Source organism: Episyrphus balteatus, chromosome 3 (assembly GCF_945859705.1).
Source record: "Episyrphus balteatus chromosome 3, idEpiBalt1.1, whole genome shotgun sequence".
NCBI classification, from domain to species: domain Eukaryota; kingdom Metazoa; phylum Arthropoda; class Insecta; order Diptera; family Syrphidae; genus Episyrphus; species Episyrphus balteatus.
The window spans coordinates 94,320,265-94,334,270 of record NC_079136.1 but is presented as its reverse complement, the minus strand read 5'-3'; the positions used below and the strand labels follow the sequence as shown (position 1 = coordinate 94,334,270).

At 32.5% G+C, this 14,006-nt stretch overlaps 1 protein-coding gene across 1 annotated transcript; it reads left to right on the top strand.

Annotated features, from left to right (window-relative positions):
* Window positions 1–146: 146 nt before the first annotated feature.
* Window positions 147–13,190, top strand: LOC129914220 (transcription factor SPT20 homolog). The gene is made up of 5 exons (XM_055993361.1): window positions 147–340; window positions 843–1,257; window positions 6,690–7,148; window positions 7,216–9,561; window positions 12,633–13,190. The coding sequence occupies exons 3-5, from the start codon at window positions 6,706–6,708 to the stop codon at window positions 12,712–12,714; spliced, it is 2,871 nt and encodes a 956-aa protein (XP_055849336.1). The 5' UTR covers window positions 147–340; window positions 843–1,257; window positions 6,690–6,705; the 3' UTR covers window positions 12,715–13,190.
* Window positions 13,191–14,006: the final 816 nt, after the last annotated feature.

The window sequence follows — 14,006 nt, the reverse complement described above, 5'->3', positions numbered from 1 at the left end:
TTCCATTGCGTTTCCACCTTGACACAAACTAAAAAGACACCCTCTCTTTTACTCTCCTCTCTTTTACCTCAACATCATTTTCGTTTACCATTTTCGTCCTTCTCTCTCATGTTCGATGTATGACCAAAAAAAAAAAATCAAACCAAAAGTGTATAAAAAAAAATGACAATTCAGTGCGAGCAGTGAAAAAATTCTAATAAATTCTGTACTTAGCTTTTTCTCATAGTTATTTAATTCATTATCACTTAAAAACTATCGCAAATCACTCGCGACCTAATTGTTTATAAGAAAATGAATAAATTTCTTGTCCTAACTTTGTTTTTCATTAAAAACATTCGAGGTAAAGTTTATGGGTTTTCACCTATGAAGAAAAAAAAAATTTTTTTCTTTTCAATGCTTTTGATTTGTGTCCTGCTTTGCTTTTCCCATATAACCACCCAAAACCTTACCACCACCAACACCTAACCCACCTCCCTATGTGTGTTCCTTGGCCCAAATTTGTATCACAATACTGAAATTGATTTCCAAAGCAATCAAGAAAAATCTCTGCAAAAGTAAATTGCAATTCAAATTATTGCTAGGGTTCTTCTTCTTGTTTTTTTTTTTCTTCAATCAAAAAGAAAACATTCCAATTAGAAAAAGATTCTAATTCAGGTTTCTACCCTTGATAATAATCTGCGTTGCCCCTTTCCCCTACTCAATGGGGAAAAGCCTAGCAAAAAAAAAAAATGACCTCTTTTTATGAATCTTATTATTATTATTTTCTCTTTTTAATTTTCTTAATAGGACTTTTGCTTTGTTTTTACTGTGTTTTTTAATTATTACAATTTTTCTTTTTTAAGACACCCTCGCAGCTAGTTCGAGTTTAACTGCAGGAGGCCACTGTAAAGATTACAATGGTAAACTATACGAAAGTGGCATGCACTATATGCCCGGACCAGATTCGTGTCGTTTGTGCATGTGTGATAGCGGTCTGCCAAAGGCTTGCAAAATGGTCCTTTGCGAGGCATTCACTAAATGCAAATCATTTCAAACGGTCGGGAATGGGAATAATTGTTGCGAAGTAATTTGTTTGGATGATCAATTCACTGATGGGAGCACAGATTTTGGGATATGACTTGTGGCCAGTGGCATTACTGCCACATTGTCATTGTCGTTGCTATTCTTTTTGGTAAATAGATTGCGACAGAGAAAGATTAGGGCGAGAGAAAGTCGTCAGAATGCTGAAGATCAAAGGAGCATTGTGGGGAGTATCGGGTAAGTTTAAAAAATAAAAATAATATTCATAATTCTTAAGTATCTTTATTTATAAATTATTTATTGATTATATTCAAAAAATGTAAATAACATTATTCAAAAATTTTCCCTCCACTTCAATAAAATATATTTAAATAAAAAACACTTATAAGTTATATCTAACCTGAGTACCATTTTTTTTATTTAATTCAATGACAAGTACCTAGGCACTTATAATAGAAAATTGTATCATGCGCTTTTAATTTATACACATCAGATATGCTGTAACTCATAAATAGTGGATCGAGCTTTGGTATAATTCCTAATCAACAAAATTGAATAAAAATACATTTATAATTATTAAAGCAGTTTATAGTATAGGGTGTTTTAAAACACACATTAAGATTTTTAGTACCTACAAAGAAATAAGCCATGTTCTTACTATTACTTAAATAGATATTTATTTAAGAACCTTTAATTGTAATGTATGCAAAAAAGGCGATCTACCAAGTGTATTTTTTTTTTTTACTGTTTCTACTAGTCATACAAAAATGAATGTTTCAGTTTTTATTAAAAAAAAAAAAGTAAAGTTTTAATTTTTGAAAACTTATTTGCAACTTTAAGTAATGGATTCCCAATTTCTTTCAAAATTTTCAGTCTTTTATTACATACAGCAGCTCAGTGCAAATAGATAGAAAAATAAAATGCACGACTGGGTCGCACGAACTTGTTCTTAGGGTTCAAGATGCTAGAATTTTTGTTTTATTAAGACGCATGTTTAGAAAAAAAAATTTCAAAATCGTTAGAGTCGTTTTTTAAAAAATTAATTTTTTATAAATAATAATTTTTTTGAGAGTCGCCAAATAACGCTAAATACCAAGTTTGACATTATTCGGCCCATCCTTTTAGGCTGTAGCTTCGTATACAGACAGACACTTTTTTGGCATTCTCTATCATAAGCTGCGTTCCTTTGGAAATATTTATCTACTTTTAAGTACTTAAAACTACTTTGATCTACTTTGCTATACTGAAAAAGTAGTTCAAAGCAGCTTTAAGTACTAAAAAGTAGATAAATATTTCCAAAGGAACGCAGCTATAGTAATGTCATGTCATGAGAGCATCACATTGGACTAAAATGTAGAAAAAGTCAAAACGTCTCACTGTTTGCAAGGGGTGCGATCAGTGAGACATTCTTAGGTGAAAAAAAATTAACGAAAACTTCAAATAATTAGGTAATTGACAAGTATATAATTAATTAATTTAATAACGAAGAAAAAAATAACAAAAATAATAAAAAATTATTAAAATTAATATAAACTCAAGTGACCTCAACTCCAAAAATGTATACAGCGTTTCGCCCAGGTACGACAGTGGGCTCATCAGTTAGATCTGTCGTACCCTTACTAAGACGCCTTATTTTGGTCATGAGGGACTTGAGTACAAACTGCAAAGGGATCTTCCCAGACAGTACTATGAAATATTAAAATCGTACATCTCAGACCGATTGTTTAGAGTAAGGTACGATCAAGAATATTCGGAATTACCACCCAGTTGGTAATCACACCCTAATAGCTACTTTTGCAGATGATACCGCAATTTTGGTACCCGATAAATGTGTCTCTAAGGCAGCAGTAAATGCCGTCGACACAGTCAGAGATAGGACCGAAAAATGGCGTATCAAACTCAATTAAACAAAATCTTCACATATAAACGATCAAGAATATTCGGAATTACCACCCAGTTGGTAATCACACCATAATGGCTACTTTTGCAGATGATACCGCAATTTTGGTACCCGATAAATGTGTCTCTAAGGCAGCAGTAAATGCCGTCGACACAGTCAGAGATAGGACCGAAAAATGGCGTATCAAACTCAATGAAACAAAATCTTCACATATAAACTTTACAAATAAAAAGATAAAATATTCCAATATTCATTAATAATCAAGCTGTACCTTACGCCAATACGGCCAAATACCTTGGAATGACTTTGGATGCAAAGCTAAAGTGGAAAGAGCACATCAAAAAGAAAAGAGAAGAACTAAACTTGAAATATAGAAAAATGTACTGGTTACTTGGTAACAACTCTGATTTATCAACCCAAAACAAAATAATGCTATATAATCAAGTACTAAAGCCTGTTTGGACCTATGGTATCCAATTATGGGGCTGTACAAAGAAAACAAATACCGAAATCATCCAAAAATTCCAAAACAAAGTCCTTCGTGGAATAGTAAATGCACCTTGGTACATACGAAATAGCGATCTACATCGTGACTTACAAATAGAAACGGTTAAAGAAGTTGTTAAAAAATACGCTGTATCGCATAATCAGAGACTGCAAAGTCATACCAATTCTGAAATGGTGTCCGTCTTGAATACAAGAAACCATGTTCGGAGATTAAGAAGAACCAAGCCTCATGAGCTTATGGTCTAAAAAAACATGGGAAAGTATTAAAAGTTTAAAATTCCCCCAAAGTGATTTTACAAAGTTAAGAAATCTGATGTCGATCTCTCAAGATTGGTCCTGATAAAGAGGTAGTTTTAATGTTTAAGAGTCCCACACTACGTGGTGTCGAATATTTTATTTTAAAAAGTTGCCCTGTTATTGTAGTTTTCAAAAAAGTATAAAAGTTCCCAAAGTTGCAGTTAGATCGCAATATATTACAATTTGAATTCAAGAAAACAGGGTTCTTCAGAGCAAAAATACAAACAAAAATAGAGGCTTTTGTTCAAAGAAAAATAAACAAATAACAGTTCGAGAAAATGTGTTTATTTTTGGTTGTTTTTTGTTCTGAAAACCCCTGTTTTGTTGAATTAAAATTGTAATATTTTGCGATCTAACTGCAACTTTGGGAACTTTTATACTTTTTTGAAAACTACAATAACAGGGCAACTTTTTAAAATAATAAACCATTCTCACACCGTACAAATTTTTTTAACGGTGTTGCTCTCAAATAAAAGATAGAAATTGACTTTTTATAAAACTTGAAACTGTTAGCTAATTTGCAGCGAAATGGCGTATGAAATAAAAAATGTTTTGATTATTTAATTGTTCCTAATTATTTGGCAATGTTTTAGTAAAAGAATTGTAAAAACCAAAAATCAATAATGGGCCTAGGAAGCAAAATACTGTTGCAAAGTAGGGATTTTTTGAAATTTCACAAGAATTGCATTAAATCGAAAACCGTAAGGATTTGGGATGAACAAGTTACCAAATTCTGAGAGCCCTTAAGATCCCCTATCAGCATACTTCGTTTGATCCATTACTTTTGGGACACCCTGTATAAATAAAAAATATTAGAAATATTTTTTACCAGAGACATTTGAAGAGCTCGATGTTTTATTAAGAATCTTCTCTTTATTGCACCTCCTTTGTCTAAAATATAAAGGGTTGGTCTGTCAGGAATTGTTAAGGACGTTTTAATTTTTTTTTTTTTTGGAACATGTGGCATTTTTCGAGGACTGCAACCACATAAACCAATTTATAGAAATTAGTTGGTGATAGTCCTTTGTATTAGTTGTACGTTTAATTCATTCAACAAGTTTTGCAAATGTAAATGCTAAAAATCAAAAACAGGATATTTCTTAATAATTTTTCCTCAGTGTTTCTAATTATAATTCCACACAAAATTGGACTATATTTTAGATTTTTTGCAATATTTTTCTTTTGTTGGATAAATTCTAAAATTATTTTTCTAAAATGTTACAAGGGCAAATATATTGTATTTATAGTAAGAAAAAAATAACATTTTGTAAACAAAGGAGAACGTTTCTAATTATTTTGTGTAAAAAAAGTTCTGTCCACTAACTAGATTTTTTTGTGTTATACACTCTTTTTATAACACTCCAAAAACTACTTTCACCTGATTTTGTGTGATGTTTTATTGTGTAGGAAAATGGACAGCTTTAATTTAGTCGGGACCAAATTAAAAGACGCAGACGGGGAAATAAACGTTTTGACCCAAACTAGCGTTACTGTGCTTATTTTCAGAAAAGAGAAAAATGGATTGTCTTACTGTTTGCTCTGTCTCATTGTTCGTACCTTTCCCCTACATATAGTACCTATGTAAAAATTATTTTATCTAATTTAAACCAAGTAAAGAAATTTCAATTAAAATTCCCCCATCCAACTGGAAGTTAAATAAAATTAGGTATATTTGTTGAAATATTCGAATTTCTGCCTTGGTGATGTGGGAAAAAATATTTTTTTAACATTTTTTTGATCATAAATCTGGAGTAATTATTAGTACTTACGTTTATCTACATCACATCCAAAAGTGAATGAATTCCATCGGTTTTTTTTTATATTTATAACATTCAAGAATCATTCTACCGATATATGAATGTATGTACAATTGTACATTGTAGATTAGGGTGGCCTTTAGAAAAAAAACAAATAAGAAAAAAAATGCCATATTTTTTTCAAATTTTTATTCCTAACCTATGTTTTTTTTTTCAATTTTTCGATATTTCATCATTTGCCTTTAAAGGAAAAAAAATGGCAGTTTATAGCCTCTTTTACTTTTATACTTTCATACGGTATCAATTTTCACACGGTACTCAATTTTCGCAAATGTATGTACAATGTACATGTGTTTGCATATTTTGAAATCTAGTACAACAATTACACAATCCTATCTCCTAGAGTAGAAGATCATGTGTTGATCGGAGGATTTATTTCCAGACCAGTGTTATTTAATCTACACAAAAACAACTTTTATTTACTTACGGTGACGCACCTTAAGGGGGGAAATCCCTTCGCACGACATCTTTTTCAATAATTTTGTATGGAAAACTGAAAGCATTAATTGAATTTCAGAAAAGTAATTTATAAGATTGACATTATAAACTATTATGACAATGTTTTTGCAGTAAAAAAATAACAAAATGTTGTCATTTCTTTAGCTGTTCAAAGAGTAAGTTCCAAATATTGCGCTAAAATTAATTTCACAATGTGACAATTAAGATATAGCATTATGTCCCTTGCATCACATAAGATCATTTTGTTAACTAATACACCCAAAGATTGACATCAACCAAGTTGAAAAAATCGGAATAAACTTTCTTCTGTTCTAACAGTTAACCCTTTTAATGTGCTAAATATTTATGACTTAAAAATATTCTTTCCATTAAAACTAAGTGTATTTTACAGAGAATAAAGTTTAACACTTCAGATTATGTGCCCACTTAAATTATATTATGGCCATTACTTAAATACTATATAATTTGAACATAAACCTTTATTTTCAAGACCAAGAATAAGAATTCATACGAACTTGAACATGAAATTTATATCAATTTTACAAGATGTAATAGGTAACAGAAGTCAATACATTTATATACATTATGTTATTACATATTTCTGAAACTCTGCTGTTCTTTCGCTGAGTTCTTTAGAGCTTAACCGAGTCTTGAAACAATATATTAAGTGTTACTATCCTTATTTTAAGATATATCGCTGGCAATATGGGCTACATGGAAGGCAATCTCAGTGGGATGGACTACTCTTATGGCGGGGCATCACAACATTACCCTCTATGGAAACCACCTAGTGGTTATTTTCCACGAGGAGAAGCTCCTCCACCCTACGAAGAGGCTGTAGCAATATCACAAGCAGAAGCTCTAAGTGCTCAATGTACAGTCAGCGTTGCGACTACCACTCATCGATCATTGCCGGTGGGAATTAATCCAGCCGATATATCAAGTGATGTTGTTCGTCGCGGACAATTAGCTCAACCGCAACAACAACATCCATCTCAAACAGCTTCAGCCCAAATACAGCCGCAGCAAGCGCAACATCATCAGCAAAGTATAACTCAGAGTACAACCAATTTGATTAATATTAATATCAATAGCGGTGGCAATCTTACAACCATTGCAACTGGGGAATCACACCAACCACCGTATAGGTAAAATAACTTTTTATTTTTTGTAAAAGAACACTTAGTAAGAAATTGAATTCTATTTTTATAATAGCTGCATTACATCAGTTAACCAACCGTGTTCAACCCAAACACCATCGAATTGTTCACCAGCTTTGAATAGTATCGGTGATGGTACGACTGCAGCTGCGAATAACAATCGTCTACATATGCCCAATAATTCGATTTGTGTCCAAACAACAGCTCCGCCTCTCCCCAGCAGTGCGGCGATTCATAGTGCACAGCATCAACAACACTATCAGCAGGCTCAACAGCATATTCAATTTCAACAACGTACTCAGCAGCAACAGCTACATCTGCAACAACAACAGCAGCAACAGCAGCAGCAACTACAGCAACAACAACAGCAGCAGCAACAACAGCAACAACAACAGCAACAACAACAGCAGCAACAACAACAACAACAACAACAGCAATCGCAAACCTTACAACAATCTAATTGCATTCAAATAACTGAATGTACCTACAAGAACTGCCATCTAAATAGTTCACACCGCCGCATTCAAAAGCAACATCCTACCCAAGAAATGATTCATTATGTCAGCAATGCCAGCACTGGCGTCACCTTCCAAGCTATCACTAGCGAATCATTAGAGTCAGCAACAAATAAACCAGATCAAATGACATCGCCTCAGTACACCACAGCAGAGTGCGCTGGCCGTGTTCAAGAGATTAGTACCATAACTAGCAGTGAAACAGTTGCAGCACAAGCTTCAACCCTGAAAAATACAAACAAAACACCATCATCGTCACGGCGATACCACCGAACAATACCCCGATACTTTGCGGTGGTTGATCCACTTGGACAATCAACTCAACAAAAATTGATATCTTCCTCGGGATCAAAGCAATCATCCTCTTCAGTCACAAGTGGAGGTAGTAATAGCAGCAGCAGCAACAATACCAACAATAGTGGCAGTAAAAAACCAACTTGTCAATGCCCAGTACAGCACGTTCCCATGTCTTATATGGGAACTAATCAAATAAATAACTCGCAGACCAACAATGTGTTTCTTTCAGCCCTGAGTACAAAACTGGTCACAAGTCGTTCCAGTTTTGGAACGAAATGTATGCCACCAGGCACACCTACAGCATCGACAAAACCTAATCAGAGTTCGTCGAACGAAATTCCCTCAAATGGAGGAGGAGGAAGCAATGCTGGAACAATGAAAAAAGGCAGTAATGCAATGAATCATCAATCAAATCTATATTGTCAGCATGAAGCAAAAATAGCTACCATTTCGAAGCAGGTAGGTGATTTTAAGACCGACACACCCACCTATGAGACACATGCCATTCTACAACCATATGGTGATGAAAAAATTCACACCTCATCCTCACACAAGGGAAAAATCAGTAGCAGTAGCGGTAAGGTAACCAGCTCACCGAAAGTTCTTCCAGAAAGTACATCTTTATATTCGACTGGAAATTTAAACACCGTGTCCCTGAGTTATCCAGAGGCAAATCCTGCATTACCACCGAAAATGTATAAAAGTCAAACGAATCTCAAGTCACCAAATGGAGTTTCTTCTTCATCGGCTGCACTTTTGTTAATGCAGCAAAAATCTCCCCACCATGGTGCCGGTGGTGGTAATGATCAAATTCCAACAATTTCTCATCAGAAATCCCAATTCACCAAGTCCCTTCCACGTAAGGAAGACAAAAACACACCTCCCGCACTAACTCTTCCCGTTTCGGGTCAGCTTAGTACAGAAAAGTCACTTAGCATGGGAAAAATCAATTCATCCACCTTTTATCCTTTGCAAAACAATCATGTAACTTACACACTTCCAAAACATACACCCGGGAAGATGTCTCTCAATAGTACGATAGCAAGTGTGGTTAGTAAGGTGCCATCAGTAATAAGTATTCCAGCCACTGAGGACACCAATATGCCACGAATGAAATCTCAACCACAGAGCCCCAATCATAAGACAGGAGCTTCACAGGCAAATAAATGTACTACTTTGCCGAAAACATTACGATCTGCTGCAAAAAAGATTGAAGCGACAATTCCAACCACCACCGTTACAATACCCGCGACAACCGCTCCACCTTCCACATCAACAACGTCGTCGTCGTGTGGCAAACCAAAAACGCTTGACAGCGATAAACCACTGCCTGTCTGCACGACATTGAAAAATTGTTTAAATCCCAAAGAGCATTTTTTGCCCAACGATACGAGTCTAGATGATGACTATTTAAGTGAGTGTGAGAATTGCAAAATAGCACATAGTTCAAAGTATTATTTGGACGAGGAGTCAGCTGAGTCACCGCAGGAGACAATGACATTGCAGCGAAAGATGGACGATAAGGAAGAGCAGGAACAGGCTTATTATAGAATATCACATACACTGCCTACGAATCCAAAGAAGAATCCGTAAGTAGAGTTTTTTACTTATATACAGGGTGTCCCGGAATGACATAAGAACATTTTGGGGGATGATTCTTGGGTATATTCTAAGAAAAAAATTTTTCTAAAGTAAATCTCTATCTGCAAAGTTGATACCCTTCAGCGATGATTAATGAAAAATGGTAATGTTAATGTTAATTTCTCCGTTAATACTTATGATAGAAACTTCATTAGTGTCTTGATTTCTAGAAGAAATGTTAATATCTTTTTTAATTGCTGAGAAATTAATTTTTTTACAGGTATTAATTTTTTCTTACCCATAATAATTTTTGACTTTGGGGCCGATTTTCTTCGATAAATGTATGATATTGTTTTATAAATTTATTCTTATGAAGAAAGCAATAATGAACAAAAAAGTCATTTACAAGTTTGCCAGAAAACTCATAGATTTTATGATGATTAGGAAAACCTGTACCAGGTAAAATCTTTAAAAAATGTGTTTATTTTGCTTTAGTCAAAAATGGGTAAGAATTAAAAATTAATTTTTGTAGTTTAAGTTTATTTCTATTTAAGACCTAGTTACAACAATTATTTAAACTGTGCTCCTTAATTTTGTATGCTTGAATATCATAATATCTATGAGTAAAAGCATACCAAAGTAAGCGTTTTCTTCAATCATCGCTCAAGGGTATCAACTTTGCAGATAGAGAGTTACTGTAGAACAATTTTCTTCTTAGAATATACCCCAGAATCATCCCCCAAAATTTTCTTATCTAATTCCGGGACACGCTGTATAATGGTACAAAATTATAGACAATTTATACCCAGTTTTTCAGTTCGAGATCAACCTCGTATTAGGGTTAACCTCAAGTTAACAACACTTTGAAATTCACACATTAAGGACACATGGCATAATGCTTGACAGGAAAAAGAAATATTCATTTATTTTCGCACATCGATATGCACAGTTTTTTTTTGACAAGATTAGTTCATTCTGCACTGAAAAATTTCTACTGAGTTTGGCTCTAGGATATTGGTTTTGCTGGGTAAGCAGAGTTTACTCAGGGTTACCTCTGATCTAAAAAACTGGCCCTTAATTCGACCTCAAAACCGAGCTAAAATCATACTTTTTTCTTTAAATTTTATGTCGAATTTCTTAAAAAAATCGAATTAAGGGGCAGTTTGTTCATAGTCGGTTATCTTCTAACCGGATTATTCCATACGAAAATCATTGATTAAAAGATAATCGAGTGTGAACAAACCGGCCCTAAAATCGATTTAAATTCAGTCTTTTTTTTTTAAAGGAATTCGACATTAGACATATTTTTGCTTCACTTTTTTGAGACAGACATACTAAGGCCCAGTTTTTCAGTTCGGGATTACCTTCGTGTAAGGGTTTATGCCTTATTAATCTGGGATACACAAGGTGTTTCACAGGTCATTTTAAGTCGAAAAACTTAAGAGTTAATTTTCTCGTTTTCGTCCCGTTTTCGAGTTATGACGGTTTTTATGTTTTTGGTCTCTTTTTCCTTGACTAGCTTTATCTTTGCCAAACTTCTTGAAAAAAAATAAGGTATTAAAATTTGAGTTTAGCAACTTATTTAACGCTACAAAGTAAAGAACAAGGTTTTCAATCGAAAGATTGTGCTAGGATCTTCATATCTTTTTTCAACACTTGGCTTATAGCGTTTTTGTTTGGTAATTCTCAGAACGGTCCGAGAATTCCAAACGAACAAATTTCGATACTTTTTTTTGATTCTGAAGTTTGGGCCAAATAATGCGAACGCCTGATGAAAGTTTTATTTTGTTTAATTTGTTTATTCCATAAAAAGTTATCGTTTTTTTTGTTTTCTTAACTTTATTTTAATATAATTTAAAGTTTGGAATAGTAAAAAATCTCAATTTTTAGAAATGAAGAAATAACAATAACATTCCATTACTTTGACGTCTTAAGTGTGAACATGTGTGCGTGATTCTCGTTTTGATTCTGCCTCAAAATTCGGAATCGATTTTCTCTTCTTTTCAGAATTAGAACTGTCATTGAGTGCCAAACGAACAGTTTCAGAATCGTTCGAATGAATTCCGGAGAGTCCCAGACGACCAAACGAAAACGCTATTAAATTGCCTCCACAATATCTCATAAAGTATAAACACATGACAAAAAAGAGAAAAAATTATGCATGAGTTGGAAATAAATAGTAAAAATCTATTCCATAAAATTAGTCATCCAAATTACAAATCCAAACGGTTTGATATGTTTTTATGCTTGAAATTCCCCGCGTTCAACGCAGGCCACCTGAACTTAAGATCTGAATTTTCAGAGCCTCTGATTGGTCAGATGTCATCAAAAGTAAGGTGGCATTTAGTTACGTTTTTTGACATTTAGTTACGATTTTCAGGTGGAAATTTTTATCTGAAAATTCAGATGGGTGTGCTTGTGTTGGTGAAGTTGGTAAACCTACCAAATGTGCTACACACCAAAATTGAACTTTGTGATTTTAATACAAGTTATAAATGGATTTGTTTATATTGCTTTTGTGTTTGGAAATTTGTTCGGGTGTAATTGTTATTATTTGTTGATATAATATTACAATCCATATGTAGTTAATATAATTTTGTGTTTTTCCTTCGCATGTTTATGTGCTTATGCACATTTATTTTTTTTTTTTGACATGTGCTTATATTTTGTGAAATAAGAAGCCGTTTTGTTTTTGATGGAAAAACATCGTAAAAACGATATCTTTTGGCGATAATTGTTTAATAGAATGAGTACCTTGTAAATAGGCGAAAGAAACAAAGAATTTAAGTTCAGGTTCAGGCGGACTTTATAAGAGCAAAAATATATGTAGATGGGTATATTCATAATTTGTTTTGGTAAGTTCTATATATTTTTGATAAATTCTAGAATTTTGATAAATTATAAAATGGACAAATTTTAATACAAAATACCATTATAAAAATAAACTGATAAAAGTTGTCGTGAATTGTGTTCATATTTTTCTATTATGAATGTATTTTGTATGATAAAAAAAGGAATATATTTTCTTTCTTAATACTTTTTATACATTTAAAATTAATTATATTTTATCTTTCCCCAGAACTATCAAAAACAACACCCGCGAACCATGGTTCTCGACAATTCCGGCCAGTTCATCATCGGAAGAAGAAATAAACGAATGAGATTTGTCACACTTTCTTTAAATATTTTAAATTTAAAAAGCAATTTAATGTATTTAAAGAAACTTCGGTGTAATGTTAAAAAACATTTAATGTAAGTACGATCATCAGTGTAGTAAAATGTTAAAATAAACATAGTTAAAAACAGCGAAAGTATCTTTTGCCCCTGATCATCCCCAAAATAAAAATGCTCTATAAAAAAATAGATCTATAATACACACATTATTTGTTTTTGAATTTAAAACAAATAAATACGAATTCCAAACAGAACCAAACGCCACGTTAAAAATAACTAAATAATATAACAACAAGAAAATATAAAACATAATTCGAAAATGATCATTTTATCTAATTATTATTATTTAAAATTATTTAAACAAGGTATAGATATAATTTAAATTTGTTTAAATAAAAAAAAAAAAAACAAACAAATTTAAACAGATCATTATAAAATATTAATTAAACTAAGATGTACAAAGCCAAAGTAGCAATATTAGTATATGTGAAATATTCTTGTCATGCATTTTGTTCCATTGCATTTATTTAAAAACAAAATAATAAAATTAAAAAATTGCAATCGAAACAAAAAAAATTTTAATTGCAGTTATTAAACACACCTTAATAATAAAAATAAATGAGTAATGCATTTAATTTACTTATGTAACTCACAAACAAAAACAAAAATAAAAATAGAATTAAGTGCATTCACTTACAATATTTTGTATTGTAATGAAAATATAAAGTTTTCTTTAGAACTTACTCACATTACATAATCGTGTATATTTTGTGAATTTTTTTGAAAGAAAATATTAAATTTCCATTAATGCTGCGAGCCAATCTCAAATTGAATATTATTATCCTTATTGTATGCATCATGTGTTCTATTAAATGACAATTTACAAATAACAAAGCAAAAAAACGATAAACAAACCAAAGAAAAAAAGTCATAGAATAGTCAATATAATTTTAACTGAAATAAAATACTCATAACATTAACAAACATTTCAAACTTGTAGTTAAATGGCATTCATTGTTAAAACAGATAAATTATATTGCTTTAAATTTATCATGTTTGTTTCACACTTTTTATGTAAGGATAGATAGAAATAAAACAGTGAAGAAGTTATGCCTCTTCTAGGGTTCGCCTAAATTTCTGAGACCAACTGAATGCAGGTGTTTTTTCATTTGCTTGTACCAGGAGGTTTTAGGCCACCACTCTTACTATTTCGCGGCCCCATAGGAACGTTGTATGATATTGCATTTTTGAGGTGTATCTCAGGACCCCTCCTTTGAAA

Coding starts and splice junctions, on each gene's coding strand:
- LOC129914220 (XM_055993361.1), top strand. CDS start 6,706: ATGGGCTACATGGAAGGCAATCTCAGTGGGATGGACTACTCTTATGGC. Junction 7,149..7,215: donor TCACACCAACCACCGTATAG/GTAAAATAACTT, acceptor TTTTTATAATAG/CTGCATTACATCAGTTAACC. Junction 9,562..12,632: donor ACGAATCCAAAGAAGAATCC/GTAAGTAGAGTT, acceptor ATCTTTCCCCAG/AACTATCAAAAACAACACCC.